This window comes from Amyelois transitella, chromosome 22, assembly GCF_032362555.1.
Source record: "Amyelois transitella isolate CPQ chromosome 22, ilAmyTran1.1, whole genome shotgun sequence".
Lineage (NCBI taxonomy): Eukaryota > Metazoa > Arthropoda > Insecta > Lepidoptera > Pyralidae > Amyelois > Amyelois transitella.
This window is the reverse complement of record NC_083525.1, coordinates 4,298,470-4,318,809: the sequence shown is the minus strand read 5'-3', so window position 1 is coordinate 4,318,809 and position 20,340 is coordinate 4,298,470. Positions and strand designations below refer to the sequence as shown.

The window sequence follows — 20,340 nt, the reverse complement described above, 5'->3', positions numbered from 1 at the left end:
TGAAAAGACTGATAAGCCACGTTCAGCTTTAGAGTATTAATGTGTAACTGCCCGTGCAATACGTTTTTTTGTATTGGGGTTTGTTTGCCATGGAAGTCGTAAATGAATTACGAGATTGTCTATGCCTTCAGTGATTTGTGGTCTATGGGCATTATTATTTTTTTACTACTTTACTTACTGTGTTTTATGACCAGACCACTTCATTTTTCAGCTGACTTGATAAATAATTTAAATTTATTACGGTTCTACATATATTTAATTATCAAACTACAATAACAATAATGAATTTATAAGGAAAACAAAAATAGAAACAAATCATAACAATTTCGATGTCCCCAAGTCAACGTACATAATAAAACTAGTAAAAACTTTTTTTTCAATATAATTAGGTATAATTATAAAAGTATATTCTATGAGATACTTCAATTGAATATTTTAGCTATAAGAATTTAATTATAATTTAAATCCTGAAATGCGAAATATCAGTCCCACCCACAGATTTAAAAACGTGTCCCACCCACCAGACATGTCGGATTAGTGACGGCTTTATTATCCCAGTGCTGCGAGCGTCGTAGGTCGAATCGGTATGGTGCCAGGTCAAAATGCGTATGGCGAAAATGGGAACAGGTTCAAACCTCACCCCGGCCATGTACTATATTCGAAGTTAGGTACATTAGTTTGAATACTAACCGATGCTCTTACGGAGAGGGAAACATCGTGTGTGTATGAAATGGTCAGCAGACAGGAGTAGGTTCGGGTATAAATCTGACTCACCTAATTCAGGATACATGGTCAAAGGCATACCCCGGGCTCCTCTCCAGAGTAATGAGGATCCAACCGGAACTAAAGCCATAAAAGAAGAAGCAGTAAATGTAAAATATAATATTATGTAGTTGTTTTAAGCACAAATAAATTGTTTATACATCGTTTTTATCATCTGTGGTGTCTGAGGTCTGTGGCCTGTCTTGTCTTCGTTCTCGATTCTTTAGTTTGTGGTCTGTCTGTATGTGTCTTTGAACGTGAAAGTTGTAAATAATTTTGTCTAGAAATTTTACCAAGTCCATTTTATTTATGTGTAAGTTTTAATAATTGTGAAATATTAACTTTAAAGTGGTTTGTGAATGAAGTGGGTGGACATATATAGAGTATTCCATGAAACAAAAAACTATCAGTGCGCACGATACCCAACGCCATTTTGAGGCGAAATATTGTCTGTAAGTGCCAAGTATTTTGCAATATTTTTATTTTTTAGCCTTTTTATGGGCATGCAGTCGCCGATTGTCGCTAGCTTTGACTATGTGATACAAATTTGTCCGTACAAAACCGTGATTGTACAATGTTCAAGAGTGAGTTTCACGTTGTTCGCTTCGAGGTGGGTTGCGGCACCTTTTATCTGGAGCTTGCATTAATTAAATTATTAGTGCAGCTTGGGCTGTCAATTGTTTAGTTTGCTAATTTCGTGTAGTTTAAGATGTGATGTCCGATTATTTGAAATCGTTTGACGGGAGTGGCCTTAGCATTAATTTTGGGAATGGGTGGTCTTATCGGTTCCATTTCCGACTGTTGCAGATAGCGGGTGGTGCAGAGGATGGCCCCGGGTGACGGGAACAGTCTTCACAACTGACGGACACCGCCGGCTTACAGCTGGCGCTAGCAGTATGTCTTTGATTCTTATTTTTTTAAGTGGTTCACACCTGAGGATATTACATTGTATTTCTTTAGCTTTCATCAGGATAATATTTCTTTCTACTGTAAATGTTAATACTACTTAACTACTATATTCGTTTTATTAAGTTTAATCATACAAAAATTTAACCAATAATTCCATCTCTTTCTCATTATGTGAAAAATTTCATGGAGATCAGTTCAGGGTTAAGCTGTAACAAACAAACAAATTCGCCGTCACTTTTAAAACATAGTATGTCATCACTTCTTCACGCATCACATCTGCTTCCTCCTGGCTTTAGTCCCGGTTGCATCCTCATCACTCTGGAGAGGAGCCTGGGGTATGCTATTGATCATGGAGCCAGGATTGAGTGAGTCAGGTTTTTACATGAATCACTTTTTCGAGTATATGGAGTGCTTTTTAAATTCAACATTTTTATTTCTTTGATGTTGTTTATTGTTATTAAAAAGGCAATAATTAACATCTAATGTTTACATATTTTTACATGGTGAAAATTCTGATTCCTACTTAAGTATTTCTATTCAAGAGCCCTGTGATGGGCAAATGAACAGCCAATAAATAATATTTGGATTTCTTACACACTCTTTTTTTTAGGGCAGTAAAAAATATTCACATTATTAACCAGTGTTTTTTTCAGCTTGTTGATGACATTTTATAATCAAAAAATATTTATTTTTAATAATTGTCAATATTTGAATCTGATTTCCGTCATTGAGCCATGCAGCTGAGTTTTGCCTTTCTTTCTTTGCAAGGCTCTGTCTTTCCATATGGGATAAAGTATTATCCTATTACATATGTTATAGTAAATTATATAATAAATATAAGTAACTAAGATATTGTTTCGAAAATCGCATACGGAACAATCTGCCAGCGAGTATAATTGACATGTGCAAGGTCGTCAGATGCGTCTTGCTTGGGTGACCGCATGGCGGGAGTGACGCCTTATTGTCTAATGAATAGGGTATTAAATAAAGTAAAAATTTTAGCTAATAATTATAAAGCATTGTTTTAGGATATTTAGAAGCTAGAGAGGTAGATCTACTCTTAATCTTTTCTCTCTTAATCTTCTTTGTAATTCACCAAATTATTTAAGTAGGCTTTAAGTACCTACACAAAATATTATTATTAGTACTAAAATCTGTGTAGTAGATGAATGTTTGTACCTATTCTTTAAGTCTCCTTTTAATAAATTGCATCAAAATCTGTCTAGATTTTGGGGGAAAGAGTAAGATATCCGTCCATTCCTCACATCAACTTTTGCATTTGTATTATGTTTAAAAACAAGATAATAATAGCTTTAAGATTTCACGTGTGTATAGTAAATTATCATTTTAGTAGTTACCAATAAGGAATTGATTTCCAGATCAAAATGCCAAGGCCCGGCAGCCTGAAGGATCCCGACATCGCTGAGCTATTCAGCAAGCATGATCCCGAGAAAATATTCGAGGATCTGCGCGAGATCGGCCATGGGTCCTTCGGCGCCGTGTACTACGCCCGCTGCAACCTCACCAAAGAGATTGTGGCCATTAAGAAGATGTCGTACCTGGGCAAGCAGAGCGAGGAGAAGTGGCAGGACATATTGAAGGAAATCAAGTGAGTTGGGAATTGTTGCAAATGGTTTTTCATGTAAAAGTGATAAAGATGATTCGCACTCAGTAATGTTTTAAGTAGGTAGATACCAAAAACTAGCATTACACACAACCAATTGGTGCTGTGCATATTTATTTATGCACAACTAAATTTTCTTATTTCTTTATTTATTTAGATTCCTGAAGCAACTTGAGCATCCAAACACTATAGAATATAAAGGATGCTACAAACGGGAACACACAGCATGGCTGGTGATGGAGTATTGTGTTGGTTCTGCATCTGACATTATTGAGGTGAGTGTTCATTATAAAACTCAACTTTTGTGCTGATCTTCATTCACGTGAAAGTTTTCAGGGAATAAGCCTGTTGCTCTTGAAGGTTTTGTCTGTTTCATTGCCAAATACTATCAAAATTATGCAGTATTCGCCGATTGGTACGGAAGAAAGAAAAAGAAATGGTAGGTAGATAGATAATGCTATTAGCATTAAGTCCGCCTATTGGACTTTACAAATTATAACTGTTACAACAAAGAATAATTAAAATGAAATTAAAAATTAAATATAGGGGGCGTATACTTTTCTTCCCGTTTTAACAGTTTTTATCAAAATTTACTAGCGGTGACGATGTAACCGGGATATTAACGTCAGGAGTATGAAGAACAGCCTTAAGTTAGCAACTTTCTATGATATTCTTCCTCGATTTTAAGACTCACACTTGACATTCCCACAAATCATGACTAAGTTGCATCCTAAAAACGATGCCCACTTGGTGTAGTATGAGGTCATAATTATCTTCGATTTCTAAGAAATATGCCGCATTAATTTAATTGCGGTATGACGTATAGGACTTTTGATTCATTTCAATTTATCTTTGTATGATATACATTTTATTTTGTTTGTGAAGACGTAACTTCCCGTGTTATTATATTATCTAATACTATATTTTACCATTTTGATCATATTATCTAAATCCTTGTCAGTGAATCATTTAGTAATCTATAAATTAATGAAGACCCGTTTGCCAAGGAAAAGTAAACATTTCAGTCACTTGCACATCATCAGAATTTAAGAACAGTACAGTACAGAAACATTCAATACACTTTTTCCTAATCTTATCTAAAATATTGACTAATTATAAAACTTATGCCATTAAAATAAATATATAAAAACTATCCCTCTAAGTTTTTACAGTGTAAAATTAACAAGAAAATGATAGTATTATCAGGCCGGTGCGGTGACGTAGATAACGAATTTCAGAGACGACGCATGTTTGGGGTCAAGTGCTGCGCTCAATTAATTCGCTGGGCCTTCCGCCGCGCGTGTGTGATGCTAATCATTGCATTATGCACCACTTCGGGGACGATGTAGTTTGTTTTTATTGATTTTGTTTTTATGGGTTTCAACCCCCAAAAAACGACTATGTATCTAACTAAATCTCCACTGTCTAACAGAGCTAACTTACTACTTATATGATTATGGTCTTATTATTAATATATTGCACAAGTGTTGCCTGCGACTTTGTCCGTCCGTCTAAGGTCGTCTTAGTACTTAGAAGTTCAGTAGTTTTTGCGAGAAAAAGTAATAAACACACAACCTTACAATCTTTCACATTGTCGGATACGTCCTCTCTGGAGCCCGCCCGAGGTCAACCAATAAACAATATAGATTTTGGAAAGTCAGGTTATTATGATAGGTACCTCTCCATCCGATGTTTTTCCTTGTTGTGGAAACATATATGTTAACGTTTGTAATTCAGAACACAGTCATTGTATTTGATGTAGTGGGACTCGAATACGCGTACCGACACCGATATATTTCGATACTTACTCATTGACGAGCGAGTAGAAAAGGTTCACCTTGCCTCGTTTCACTCTGAATTACTACATCTAACTTGTTTGTCATGTCTTTTCTAATTTGCTAACTCCTTTGTCGCGTCGACAATAACCATTCATTTTACCCATGTCATCCCGCACACATTCCTACCCTTTTTCTTTGGCCTTCCTTTTTATATCCTGGTTGAAATCTTCCGCATTTATGTTTCTAATGACATTTTCGTCCTTTGAATACACGAACTTGTTTTACATACATATATCTCGTTTTATTTATATTCACGTCTTTATAAGCGAGCTGTTAGAACCTAAAATTTCTCTTTTATGTAATTCCAATGTAGGCACCATTAATGCAAAGTTTTAGAAGTTCCGTTCAGAAGGTTTTGCGTGAAAGAGTTACAAACACACACACACACACACACCGCCGTTCAAAGTTTCTCATCTTTAATATTAGGGGTTATTAAAGATGAGGATTAGCAGGATATTAGTTATTAATAGGATTCGTTTTACTACAAATACTAATTCGTGTATGCTTTCGAATTACAGTTTTTTTAAGTATTGAAAAATATCTTCAGGGTCGCCTTAACATGTCAACCGGATAGCTCTTATATGGCATGAACTGCATGATATTTACATATGTATATCATTACTGCATGATAACATACCCTCCTGTGCCTTGATTAGGTACGTACTTATGTATGTATGATGAATGAATTAAAATGTTTTCACGTCTTAATCCCTTTCGGGGTAGACAGAGCCAATGGTATGTAATTTTTAAAATGACTGTTGCCCGTGGCTTAGTTTGCGTAAAATTTAGTTTTAATGTACTGATAGTAAAACATGGTGACCCTCGAAAGAGGTGGGGGAAGAAATCTTTGTATTCGAACATACATATAATCACGTCTATATAACTTGCGGGGTAGGCAGAGCCAACAATCACGCAAAGCTGAAAGGCCACATTGGGAATGGGTCAGTTTTAATTTTATAATATGTATGGATTTAAGACATTGATAAAAACATCATAGTTGTCCAGGGTTACACATTTTTATGAGAAGAGTTTGAATTTACAAACTATTTTGCCGCATACAAACTTCATTCTCATCGTACAATTACTAAAACGTCTTTCATCACAAATTATAAAACATAACCCCGCCGCCTACGCCTGTCTGACTGTCCATATTCGCGATATACTTGAATACTAATCGGATATTCACTCAGACTTTCACTGCAATGCGATGTTTAATTGGTTTTAATTTCTATACATGTTTTAGGGTGTTAGAACAGAGTCTATATTGTATGTAAAGAAAATCACTGATACACTCTTGCAGCCTTTAGCTGATTGCTTACATTGTTAACATATATCATCGGAAAGCTATAAAAGGAAAGCAATGTTTATAAAAAGTACAGATTATGATTATCTATAAACATTATACTAAACGAGTCTTAGTTAAATATTTCTATTAAAGGTACACAAACGGCCACTACGCGAGGAAGAAATAGCCGCGATATGTGAAGGCGTGGTATGCGGTCTCTCTTACCTACACAGCCTGGGTCGCATCCACCGCGACATCAAGGCAGGGAACATACTCCTCACGGAGAATGGCACTGTCAAACTGGCAGACTTCGGGAGCGCCAGTATTAAGTGCCCGGCCAATAGCTTTGTGGGAACACCGTACTGGATGGCGCCTGAAGTTATTTTGGCGATGGACGAGGGACAGTATGATGGGAAGGTATGTATTGTGTACACATAATTTGGCTAGTGTTATGAAACTATGTCTTGTCGCTTGCCACGATTTTCGCTTCATGCATTCGAAATCTTCTTTATGCAAGATTTTTGTGTGTAATAAAATTGATGGTTATTTTTCCAGGTTGACGTGTGGTCGTTAGGTATAACTTGTATAGAGCTGGCGGAGCGAAAGCCGCCGTACTTCAATATGAACGCGATGTCTGCTCTCTACCACATAGCACAGAATGACTCCCCGACATTACAAGTAAGTTGACAATGAAGTATCACTATTATGCTAGCCCAATTATCCAATTTCTTGATTGACTTTTACTATCTGCACGTGGAAATAAGCTAGCACACACTATGTTTTTTTTCACTAACAGACCAGCATGGATATATGCGCCGATCAGTAGATATTTAAGTGAAATTTAAAAAACAACTTCTAGTTGAGTGTTTTCGAACATCTTTCTTTTACAGGCGCCAGAATGGACCGACACGTTCCGTTACTTCGTGGAGGCGTGTCTCCAGAAAAATCCGCAAGAGCGGCCGTCGTCCACGAAGCTTTTGTCCCATCCCTTCATCACGAGGCCTCGCTCTCCACACGTGCTGGTGGACCTCATTCAAAGGACCAAGGCCGCTGTGAGGGACCTGGACAACCTCAACTATAGGAAGATGAAAAAGATACTCATGGTTGATGCAGACAACGAGAGCGCTATAGGTAAATTATTTTTCATAAAATGTTGGTCATTTAGAAAAGATGAATGGAAGGAGGCTGACTAAGCAAATAAACAGGTGAGTGTGAAATAAATTGTTGGATGGGGAAAGCCTATACGAACGAACCTTGATCAAATCGGGGACATACCGAGTACCCTTAACTGATGTCCTTCATTAAACAGTGTGTTTGTTGTGTTGTGTGGTTGAAGAGAAAAATGTATGCAGAGATTGTGGCATGTACTCTCTCCCCACCAAAGGGTCTATTCACGAACCAACGTCTCAAAGACATGTGTCTAACTGTTCTGTCTACCCGGATAAAAACGTAATATAATTATGTATGTATTTATGTATGACACATATATTGCTCATTGCAGGCGACAGCGAGGAGACGGCGGAAGAGCGTTCGGGCGGCGACAGTTCCAAGTCGAACTCCGCCACCTCCGAGCACAGCGCGGCCGGCGCTTCCAGTCAGAGCTCCTCCTCCGGCAGTCTGCGTCGCCGACCGCTGCCGGTGTGTATAGCCGCGTACTTTCTCTACAGGCACAAACACAATGCCTCAGTTCGAGTTCTAATACTAATGGTTGGAATGCCTCTGATCGAGTGAATCGGTGGGGGAACAGTAAGGAGCCGATTTCAGGAGTTTCAATTCTTGTCTCGACTTGAACGCATTATTTGATTGCGGAGCGATTTATGTATGTATGTAGGTACCTATTAAATTCTCTCATCCTTCTTTCAAATTTCGTAGTGTTACCACTTAGTGGTAAGTACAGTGGTGGTGACTTACATAGTGATGTAAGTCATAGTGTCAAAAACAATGTGCACAAAAGTGATATTTCCCTCCTTAAATAACATTTTTATGTTTATAAATTCGTAAAGAACTGTCAAAGTGGATGTTCATTTGTGTTTGTCGAACTATGCCAGATCAACGCGAACCACCACAACCAGCACCAGCCGCAGCAGCAACAGCAGCAGTACCAACATCACAATCATCAGCACACATCGCATTCCTCTAGGTTGGTATCACTACCATTTATTTGATACATTCCATAATTTATATGGTGTTTGGCACTTTAGAATAGAACAACTCACCATATATATTTTTCATGCATGTCGTAAAAGGAGACTAAGGGATTGGCTTATAAACATGGGATTCCTCTTGTAGATGATGGGCTAGCAACCTGTCACTATTTAAATCTTTATTCCATCATTAAGCCATTCATTTTATTGTGGCTTTTTAGTCTTTTCAAGACTTTTGGCTCTGTTTACCCGCAAGAGATATAAACGTGACTTTCTGTATGTATGTTTTCCATATCTTACATTTTTTGTTGTTAATTTCTTTAGGTACAGATAATAGGGATGTGGACTATTTTTGGGAAAGTGTTTAAAACCATGCATAAGTACCAAATATAACCCAAACTATTTATTATTATTCTTTTATTTGAAGTAATACCTTTAAAATAATTTATTTAAAATTCCATTTAAAATTTCGCGCTAAAACGCGGATACCTGGCAAACGGCCGCTGTGATGTCACGCGTTATAAAATATTGTCGAAGTCGTATGCAATGAATAGTTATTTCATAGTTGTGTGATAATAATATGAATTCAAAATTTTATAAATATTGTGCGGTGCCGCAGTGTAAAATTACAACTATTAAAACACCTGAAAAACTGTTTATTCACGTTCCACGTACAAAAACGATGCTGAAAAATTGGCTTCAATTAGCCCGTCGGGATCCGGCACTTGTATCTACACAAAGTAAAATGTATTTCTGTGAGGATCATTTTGATGTAAGTTTGATAATATTTGTTACATTTACTTGTATTAAAATAATTTAACTCTTCAAGTTTTCAAAGACGAAAACTCGAATTTTTAGGTTAGAAATAAAGTAAACAATGTTTCGTAGTTTCATTATAGTTGCCAATGATATGGATAATTATCCAGAATATCATTTGATGGGCACAGTATCCCAGATCAGACTGAGAGCAGGTTGTGTGCCAAGAAAGTTTGCATGTCAACCCGATAGAAAAGACGAACCGAAAACATAACAACTCGACTATTAGCAGTTAAAAGGCAAAGATTGGAATCAATAGCGGAATGTGAAAGAGAAAAAGAACAGACTCATTCTACACAAAGTATTTCCGTGGCTAAGATAATCGGACGGTAATCACGGTAATAATATGATCCAAATATCAACAAACACCATAGTATTTAACAGCGAAAATTCTTGTATTGCAACGCGTGACATCACGCATTTTGATTGGTGTTCATTGTCACGTGACTTGAGGGTGAAATATTTAATTACATTTTATTAAATAAAAAAATAATCCCTTATTTATTGAGGAAAATATTGTGTTTTTTATTATTTTTACTATAGAAACTACCTTTTCGTGGTAAAATTTTATACTTATTTGAGTACAGTCCACATCCCTATTAAAGTAAACAATCTTGATACGTCTTTAATGAAAAATACATTTCTAAAATGAGTATTTTTAGTTCTTTCATTGTATTGTAAAATAGTGGTGGCGGGGCTAGTAGCGTATGCATGTTGTTTAACATGTAGCAATATTATATGTACTGCTCTATGCATACATACATAAAATCAATACCTCCTTTCCGGAGGGGTAGCCAGAGACTACATCTTTCCACTTGCCACAATTTCTGGATATTTCTTTTGCTTTATCCACATTCACTTGCACTTTTATTTTAATGCTGTGTAAACCTGTCCCTGTTGCAATTTCGTAATAGTTACCCTACCTAGAAATATATGTACAATTTTAGCCTCTTACACCAAGTAGTTGTCATTGAGTTTTCTGTCAGTATCAGTAGTAACTTTATACTTATGTATGTATGTGTCTTGTATAAAGTAGAGAGGCAAAATATTATATTTAAGCTTACACAATTAAAATTTATGTATTTATTATTCGCTGTATATGTTGCGAAAAGTAGTTAGCACCGTCATGCATGTCACGCACATTGCTTTCAGAGCACGCAAACGCAAGTTTTACTCATGTTGCTGTTTCGTACGCAGACAGAGCGAAAGTCCGCCGGTTCACGACGATTACGTGAACCGGGACGCGCTGAGGGAGTACGCGAATCGGGACTCTCTTTGTGACGACTACGGGGACGACTACGCCAACAGGGACGCTATACGGGAGGCGCAACGGGAACGGGAGAGGGAGCGGCAGGCGAACGAGTATCGCGAGTATGTCAACGCGCCTTCCACGTGGCAGGACAGCGGGGACGATAATAGGAACACGCATGGACGGCAGACGCATAGGAGTGAGTTGACTTTTTTTTTTGTATTAAGCTCAATAACCGCAGTTTCGTGAAAAAGCCTTTGTTTGTTTATTAAGAACCCACTCGATCATTGTTATTATAAAAGACTTCCCATCCATATCTTTTATGTCTAAAATGTTAATCTGTTCCAAAAATGAGTTAAACATAACGTACTTGTTGGTGTTCTTCCAGGCATAAGTAATAACGCGGCGGCGATGTCCTTAGTGTCGGAACACGGTGCCAATAACTTCGCCACGATACGCACCACGAGCATCGTTACCAAGCAACAGAAGGAACACAACCAGGTTAGTGAAATGCCAAGGAAAAGTATCCTATTGCTGTCTCTGTTCCGCAGGGATCGTGTAAGGCTTACACTGTAAGCTTTATTCAATCTTCTTCCTCCTGCCTTTAGTCCCAGTTACATCATCATCTCTGGAGAGGAGCCCGGGATATGGCTTTGACCATGGATCTCTATGCAATGTCTGACCAAAATTTTGCTTGTTAATTAGCCTAAGTGATTATTTTTAATAATTAATTAAAGTCATTAAGTTTGGTTGCGGATTTGATAACAAACATGTTTGTTACATGGTCCTGGTTGTACGCACAGTTTAGTATACCGCAAAACTGAAAACCTAATTTCATTCCTCAGGAGATGCACGAACAGATGTCTGGCTACAAGCGCATGCGGCGCGAGCACCAAGCCGCTCTGCTGAAGTTAGAAGAGCGCTGCAAGGCCGACATGGACGCGCACAAGGCGCAGCTCGACCGCGAGTACGATGCCTTGCTGATGCAACTCTCACGCGACCTCGAGCGACTGCAGGTAAGATTAATTGCCACATCCTGAGAGCTTTATTCGGAAAAACCCTTTTTTTTCAATTCCCACTTTTGAAGAAGAGTCGTGAGTCTCTTCGAATCGAATTGAATTGAAATTCGTAAACGAGATGTTATTTAATTTAGTTTAAAAAGGTTTAATTTAATCAAATAGATTTTACCAAAATAATTTAAAAATAGTTTAACACAATGTCAATATCAATTGGTTGAATTTAAAAAACATATATTTCCTTATTGCAGACGAAACACGCGCAAGAATTGGAGCGTAAGCAGAAACAGAACGCGGCCGCGGAGAAGAAACTAATAAAGGACATCACCGCGAAACAAGAACAGGACCGCAAGAACTTCGAGGCGCACCGCAAGCGCGAGTACAAGGCAAATAAGGAACGGTGGAAAAAGGAGCTCAGTATGGACGACGCAACGCCTAAGAGGCAGAGGGACGCCACTTTGCAGTAAGTTTGTTTATGCTTGCATCTCACCGCGCTTAATATCAGATATTTTACAAGAAAGAATAAATAATGGCACTAGATGAGGGTGCTCCATTTCCTAGTACATGTGAATCAAGTGATAACGTTTGTTCACCGCAGGTCTCAGAAGGACAGCCTGAAGCAAGCCGAGGCGGCGGAGGAGGCGCGGCTGCTGCGCTCGCAGCGGGAGCACCTCGAGCTGGAGCTGCGGCGGTTCCGGCGGCGCCGCATGCTCGCCGCGCACCACAAGGAGCAGGAGCTGCTGAGGGAGGTGTGTCCAATACCAACATAAATACCAAGAGTTTGAAAAAGATGTATTTTTAATCCATTTATCGACTTACGACTATATGGATGAACTTAGATGGAAGTGATCAGTCCTCTATCCCAAAACGGTTGCCGTCATCTGCGCCATATTGTTTGTTATTATTATCAGGCAAGCACATAAACGTCAACATGTACGTCATTCCAAGCAAAAGGGTTATACAGGGTGACTTTTAATTCAACTGCATAAATTTAACTGTTAAGTTTACCCATCAAAAGGATATTAAAAAACGTTAAAAGAAAATTATCGGTTCATATTTCAGAGAGTACGAAAAAAAATAAAAGTAACAAAATCCACGATCCTAAATACGTCATATCACCCCGGCCGGCAGAAAAGCGACGTGTAAGATTCAGAGGGCAACAACACAATTCATTCAGCTGAGCGATCTCGACAACTCTGTACTTTACTTGATCTTAATACTAGAAAAATAATTTATTTTTCAGACATTTATTTACATGTTTAGTTTTAATTTCTTTTTGTAGTATTGGTCTGTATTAAAGCGTGTGACGTAGTTTTTGAGGGTTTTTTAAATGTGAAAATGATGACGTTTAATTTAAATAAAAATAGGCTCAAACGGCTCAGAAGCATGAGTATAGTCATGTTTAAAAGGATGCAGTTGTTTTAAATGTCACCCTGTATTTAATATGCAACGGCGCCCGCTGAAAACTGATATTTTGCACCCATCGCATCAATATATGGTTTATATCAAATTATTTTTTTATAATTTACAGGAACTAAACAAGCGACAACAACAGTTAGAGCAAGCACACTCCATGTTATTGCGACATCATGACAAAACGCAGGAGCTCGAGTACCGTCAACAAAAGGGCGTGCACGCGCTAAGGTATGCCATGAAATTTAAATTTACGTCTTTATTCTGAATATGTTTTAACACGCTACTTACTAACAATACATTCTAAATTTACAAAGGTGTTACTGACACAGAGGACCATCAATCAACCTAAATATCAATCTGTTACGTACAAAATTTTATGTATTAACGCATTGCTTGTGTGAAAATTAAGTGTAACGTTTTTTTTGTGCTTATAAATTGGCGTTTGTAGGATTTGTAGTAAAAATATTGAATGGCGTTGTTTCAGAGAGGAACAACTGTCAAACCAGCACGCAACGGAACTGGCGAACCAGCGTGAATACATGCAGCGCGCCGAGCACGAGCTCCGGAAGAAGCATGCGTTGCAACTCAAACAGCAGCCTAAGAGCCTCAAGGTATAGAAGATTCGATAGACTGTGATATGTGTCAGAGTTTATTGTCACATCTTTACTATTTTATGCTAAGAAGATAGTGGCCCTATTCTAATCTGACTTTAATCATTCAGCTGTGTTTGGGAAGTGTTTTGTATTGAATCGTCCGAAACAAAACTTTTGACTAACACGTAACATGTGAATGTAGTAAAAAAGAAACTTCAAATCGTATATATGTACTCGGCTTTAAATATTTGTAGTTACTGACTTTTTTGTTAAATTGTATTTACGAATTCTATACACAAGCTGTAAACTGCAAGTTATAAGCGTACTGACCACATAGACCAAAAACTTAATTCAACCTTTATATGAATAAAATCAATTTCTTTATTATTTACAGCAAAAGGAAATGCAGATACGTAAGCAGTTTCGAGAGACTTGTAAGATCCAAACGCGGCAGTACAAGGCACTCAAAGCACAAATACTGCAGATGACAGCAAAGGTAAATACATATTTTTATTTTGCATTTATGTACTCGTAATACATAATCATGTCGTTTAACTTTTGTGTCAGAAAAGACCTGCTAAGTTGTTCTGCCCGTATGGTACAAACTTATTATTTTAAAAAATAAGTAGATATAATTTCACCTAAAGCTTGTCTCACCCTCATGTGTGGAAGGATAGTGTTCCAAATAAAATTATTGTCTAATATTATATCTCACTTCTCAACAGGAGCAACAGAAAGAAGTAATAAAGACGCTGAAGGACGAGAAGCGGCGCAAGTTGGTGTTGCTCGGCGAGCAGTACGACCAGAGCATCACCGACATGTTGCAGAAACAGACTGTGCGGCTAGACGAGAGTCAAATGGTTAGTGACAAATCTATATCGATATGTCTGTTACTGCGTATTTTCGATTGCACATTATCAGCTGTTAAAGTCTACTCAGGATTATTTGAAGACATAATGTAAGTTATAATTCACATGCTGTTACAAATTTAACTAAAACTCTTGTGGACGATTGTAGAGGCCAATTGGGATTTGTATTTCACACGTCCAGGGACATGGAAATATTACAGGTGACAGGTGTAATTTGTGACCTTACGATGCCGGTACAGCTAAGCGATAGAGAGGCATAAGTAAAAGATAAAAATGCTGCGCTGGATATGCGAAGTTTTCCAGATAGTTCCGCTTGAGGAACCCGCTGTATTTTTGTGAATATGTTTATGTAAATTTTTTTGGTTTGTGTCAATTCTAGATGGAGTGCCAGCAGCTTAAGATGCAGTTGGACCACGAGCTGGATATGCTAACGGCGTACCAGAGCAAGAGCAAGATGCAGGCCGAGGCTCAGAGGAATCGAGAGCGGCGCGAACTAGAGGAGAGAGTCGCTGTTCGACGCGCGTTACTCGAGCAGAAAGTAAGCGAAAATAAAATTAAAAACGAACAAACATTTAGAAATAAGTATATAATGTATTATGTTTGATGATGATTATGAGATGTCGGTCTAGGAGTGGATAAGCTGAATCAAATTGAACTATAGAAGTTTTTTTAAACATACTTATCTAGATATATTAACTCCAATGGTTAAGCTATAAGGGAATTGACAATGGTGGGCGTATCAAATCGAAACAATTCAGAAATATCACGCTTTTATTATTGCATTTCCAGATGGAGTCTGAGTCCGCTCAGTTCGTGGCCGAGCGAGCGGAGCGCACGCGAGCGCTGCACGAGCGGCACGAGCGGGAGCTCGAGCACTTCGACAGCGAGAGCGCCAGGCTCGGCTTCAGGTCAGTATTCGTACTATTGAGGCAGACGTACACCTGTACACTCACAATACCGCTGAGAAAGCATCCAAAACAAACAAATTCGGTTCGTAAAAAAAATTATAATGCACTAATAATGGGATTATGTTGTTGTATTACCTACAGGCATATTTTTTATGCGTTTCAAAACATTGAATTTCGTAAAGTTTTCACGACACCTGTTTGAGTGTGTTATCAGAGTTGTGTTATTTGAAAGTCATGTATATATGGTTTTGTACCTGACCTTTCCACTGCTGAACGTAAACCTGGCCTCTTCAGGATGGTGATGAACCTTTTTATATATTATGAGTATGATCGAGCTGAGTATCCCAGTTAAAACAGGTAACAGAGGGGATTCGTGTGTTTATCTGAATTATTGCTCCGGAAACATGGGCGTAGGTTGCCGTTACTAACCTACCCCGCAAGGGATAAAGACGTGATTATATGTATGTAATAAATAAATGATTATAATTCCAGCGCGATGGCGATCGCCGAGGGCAGCCGGGAGGGCTACGACGAGGAGCAGTCGTTGTCGGGCTCCATGCTGTCGCTCGCGCACAGCAACTCCTCCGCCAGCTTCCCCGCCGGCTCGCTCTAGTGATTACTCTCTCTAACGCACCGCTCTAACGTAATGCTGTTGCCTACACTCTATGTCCGAGGATCTGTTTGTATTCAGAACGCGTTGGGAACATTTAAATTGTAGCTGACCCACAGAAACTCCGCCAGCTCTGCCGCTCTAACGTAATGCTGTTGCCTACACTTCTTGGTCGGGGAATCTGTTTGTATTTAGGACGCGTCAGGTTCATTGATATCGCAATAGGAGAAGAGAAATGTCATATTGTATTTGAAGCTATGTATTCAATCATCAGTTCTACCCAGCTGCAATGCTGAGAATTTAAACTCGGCATTGAGATGCAATATAAAAACCTTATGTATAACTATCATTTGTGACGTCACATTCACCAATAGTCAGGTGATTTCTTGTTATGGGGTTAGGTTCCCTTGTCAACAAAGTCTCGGTAGTCACATGTGATTTCTGACTTGCCCTCTCTTGTGATCGTGGGAAACCTCAGGAAGAAGCACAATCGTCTAGAGCATGAAGTGATTCCTTTTCGGATTAATAACGTGTTTTATTTTAATTTCCTTATTGTAAATAGTTGTATAATAAAAAGTGGGCTAATTTTAGTAAGTAAAGAAAACATAAATGATTTTGAAAAATTCTGAAACATGTTTGGTCACTTGTTTAAATTGGGTCATATAAATGGTGACGGCAGAATTTAAAGAATGATCCGACCTTTTGCTAAAGCTAGTTCTCAATAATTATAGACAACATTGTGTTCCAATCTTGACGCATGTAGGATTTATTTTTAGAACTGCACAACAAATTGTTCATTTTTTTATCATAGATAAATCTTGTTGGCGACATAAACTAGGCAACAGCATTCGATTTCTATATCCCATTCATTTCTGAGTACTGAGACTGTACCAGCCCTCCCGTGAGATCAGTCTATGACGGAATCGAACCCTAAATTATTATGCTTACGTCACGGGATATAAAACAAGATTTTCCAAGCAACAAAGTTGCTTGATTGACATAAAATTAATCCATTGACGTGGGTAATAAGGATTTTTGGTTAAATTGTTACCAGAGTAACTATACAAACTTACTATCAATGGTAGTAATACGGGTAATTAGATTTACTCGTGTAACCACTTCTGTTCTAAAGGTAGTTGTCAGAACACATTTTGTATTACCCTTATTAATTATGGCAATTTCATGGTAAAATTAGAACATCCTCTTTGTAGTAAGACTGGTAGTTACACAGGTAATAAAATGGTTCAAGAAGTGGGGACATTTGAGTCCTTGGTTTTGTTGTCTTCCAATTGATGTGCGTCAGTATTCGCTAGGAGAGTTTGCTCGGGAGGGCTTTCCTATTCTACACTATTAAGTTTATTGCACTCCATAATTATTTGTAATGTGCGGTTGGACCGGCGACATGTTTTCTCGTGCATCTCACCAGTACCGTAGGATTAGTAAATAGTAACGCAAAGAGATATTGCGGGAAAAATTGTACATATGAAGCGCTATGCTTATTGGCTGACCGAAGGCTTTCTGGAAACTTTGACGTATAAGAAAAACGTCATTTATTAGTGTGAATAAGAGTTTTGTCCTGCATGTGGTAGTCTACTGGTTACACTTCGCGAAAAAGCACGTCATCGGTCCGCCCTTTGAACAAACTTCAATGTGTGTCTGGTTTTTCAGCTTTCGTAATTTATTCAGATGATTTGGGCATTACTTTTTTATACTTTTAACTTTATCACAAACACGCTTTAATCAAATGGAATCCCAGAGACATGTTGTCGCAAACATAGACTTGTATGCCAATTTGGAATTAAGACGTCGTGTGGTGAATGTGAAGGACGATGTGAGAATGTGACGCTTTTCTATTACCTAGTAATTAAATTTGTGTGTGGCCCTGTTCCGTCACTTTTGTTTCATTGAAAATAAAAGCAACCAATTATTAATAAATATTGTTCAAAAACACTTCTAAATTTTGATTGTACATGTCGCGAACGATCTCTTAGACATAAGAAATATTTTCTTGAAATGTATTAGTGTAAAAAGTATCAATCAAAAATCATCGTTAGGCCGTCCACCTTTAAAAATTACAAAATTAATGCGAAATTGACGGAACAGACGTTAATAAGAGGGCATGATTATAACTAAAGGCTTAAATAAAAAATTAGTATTCTTGATCTACTCTTGTATAATATGTAGTTTGTCATAAGTTTCTAGTGATTTTAGCAAATTTTTCATATCGATTCTTTGTCGACAAATGATTGAAAAATTGCATTTGAAATAACCACGAAGATGATATTGTAACGGTCCGGCCCGCAGTGGCCGCGAGGTAGGAGTAGTCTGCTCACGACGCCGCGTCCCCGCCGCAGCCGACACCACGAGACATTATTATTTACACAGTAGATAGTCAAAATTCTAATATTCATATCATTAGTTTTTACTTTAGGAGAAAGGGTTTCGTGTATAAATTGTTTTTTGATTACAAATTGGACTGTATTGTTTGGCCTAGAATTTCGTTCATATATTGACTGTTAAAACTTTGTTACGATTGTAAACTGTATTCTCATCGCTATTTTAAACGCGTAGCATGCTTTACTAAATTGTAACAAAACGCAGGTGCTGTTTATTGTGTAACCTACTGCCAGTTATATTTTGTAAATATAATAAATTTATATATAGCATTGTATGTGTATGTATTAGCATGAACACAATTTGCCTTAAAATGCGGAAACGCGCGTGGGGCGCGGTGTTTTGTATATAAGGAACAATAATATATATAAGTAACTATTATACATAGTTTGTTACTTTTTATAAGGTGCGATATTCGTGTAAATTGGAAGTGCGACGCGGGGCCTCCGCCGAGGTCTACTACTATGTGCTATTTTCTCTCTTAGGGTCCTAATACATTATTTGTATCGTCAAATAAGCTTACCAGTCATGTATAGACTATTATATGTTATTTAATTTAACGCCGAAAAATAGTCATAAATATCCAAATTTAGTTTATGGTATTTTTAAAATTAATTTTTACTTCATTAATTTAATTATCTTCCAATATCACATTCTTTGTAAGCATCACATGATGTGATCGTAAAGTATCGAGTTCGCGATTTACTGAGGGTTTAATGACCTAAGTACTAGTGTAAAAAGTGAAGTTGGTCAAAATTGTAGCTGTTTTATATACCCGTGTACACGATGTCATCAATAGTTGGTGAGTAACGCTTGATGGCATTGTGTGCTGACGCAGTTGAATTAGCTTCCACAATTTCCTCCTCCTGAACTGACCAAATAAATGACAATAATTTCTAGACACAGCCTAACTCGACTCGTCATCCTGTCACTGTACATACATTTCAGGCCGATGTATCGAGAGCGAAGCGGTGATCGTAGTCCATCGTATTATGAGACATTACCTATAGCGCGTGTGATAAAGATTTTTTTTCCGAATTATGAGATCTGATGCAGAATGTTAAGTTTTTAACGCTCCTTGATCTGCCTTCTTAGACATTGATTTCGGGATGTTTTTTTTTCCATTGTTGTGAGTTAACATGTATACCACGACCATCGCTGCGCTGAAAAGATAGGAATATCTGGAACCGAGGCACTACGGAATTGAATCAATCTGAGCTGTATGTTCGCTTGCGTGCAATAGATGGTCGGTACTTAACGTTAGGCGCATAGTATTTCGCTCGCTATTAGTCCTCTGCCCGGGCGACGCGCGGTCATTTAGTTCGTTAGATCTTCAACTATCAAGTATTATGAAGGATATTTATTGTAAATTAATTTATTATCGACACGCGTACGACTGCGCCGGCCCCGGACGAGAGTAGTGCGTAGGCGAGACTCTTCAACTCCCACCACTTAGCCCGTAGTGTTAGTTCACCCTTCAACCTTTCAACCGGCAAAATAATTATAATGATATAGAAGTACCAAACTCGTAGTTAGAGATCACGTATTATGTACATTACATTGTACTAAATAATTTTTAAATTTTACCATTGTATAGTCGTTTATCACCGATAGATAGTTAGCAATATTGACAGAGGTATGGTATGACAAGGTGCGCGGCCGCCGGCCACGTTCTATTATTTGCGAGTGTTAGCGGCCCGCTCGGTGCACCATTGTTGTTTTCTTTTATTTTTTGTTATATATTTAAATAACACAATCGACTTGTAGTTTTAATAATATTATCATAATTATTATATTGTAATATAATCTTATTAATGAAAAAATCAAACTGGAAATTAAAATAGAAACGAATAATTACTGTGTTGTTATTTTACATATTGAACTTTCCACAAATGTGACTTGTTCCA

The 20,340-nt window shown here is 37.8% G+C and overlaps 1 protein-coding gene across 2 annotated transcripts; it reads left to right on the top strand.

Annotated features, from left to right (window-relative positions):
* Positions 1 to 972: 972 nt before the first annotated feature.
* On the top strand, positions 973 to 20,287 carry LOC106134171 (serine/threonine-protein kinase Tao). 2 transcript variants are annotated; one of them, XM_013334146.2, is made up of 21 exons: positions 973 to 1,214; positions 1,570 to 1,656; positions 3,051 to 3,280; positions 3,453 to 3,570; positions 6,572 to 6,835; positions 6,974 to 7,096; positions 7,309 to 7,549; positions 7,920 to 8,056; positions 8,467 to 8,558; positions 10,576 to 10,826; positions 11,016 to 11,128; positions 11,473 to 11,643; positions 11,895 to 12,106; positions 12,242 to 12,392; positions 13,175 to 13,287; positions 13,544 to 13,670; positions 14,047 to 14,148; positions 14,378 to 14,512; positions 14,901 to 15,059; positions 15,311 to 15,429; positions 15,922 to 20,287. In XM_013334146.2, exons 3-21 carry the CDS (start codon positions 3,057 to 3,059, stop codon positions 16,040 to 16,042), a joined length of 2,973 nt encoding a protein of 990 aa, XP_013189600.1. In that variant the 5' UTR covers positions 973 to 1,214; positions 1,570 to 1,656; positions 3,051 to 3,056; the 3' UTR covers positions 16,043 to 20,287. The 2 variants fall into 2 exon arrangements, with proteins under 2 accessions (XP_013189600.1, XP_013189599.1); XM_013334145.2 differs by having other exon boundaries at positions 10,531 to 10,826.
* The last annotated feature ends 53 nt before the right edge of the window (positions 20,288 to 20,340 follow it).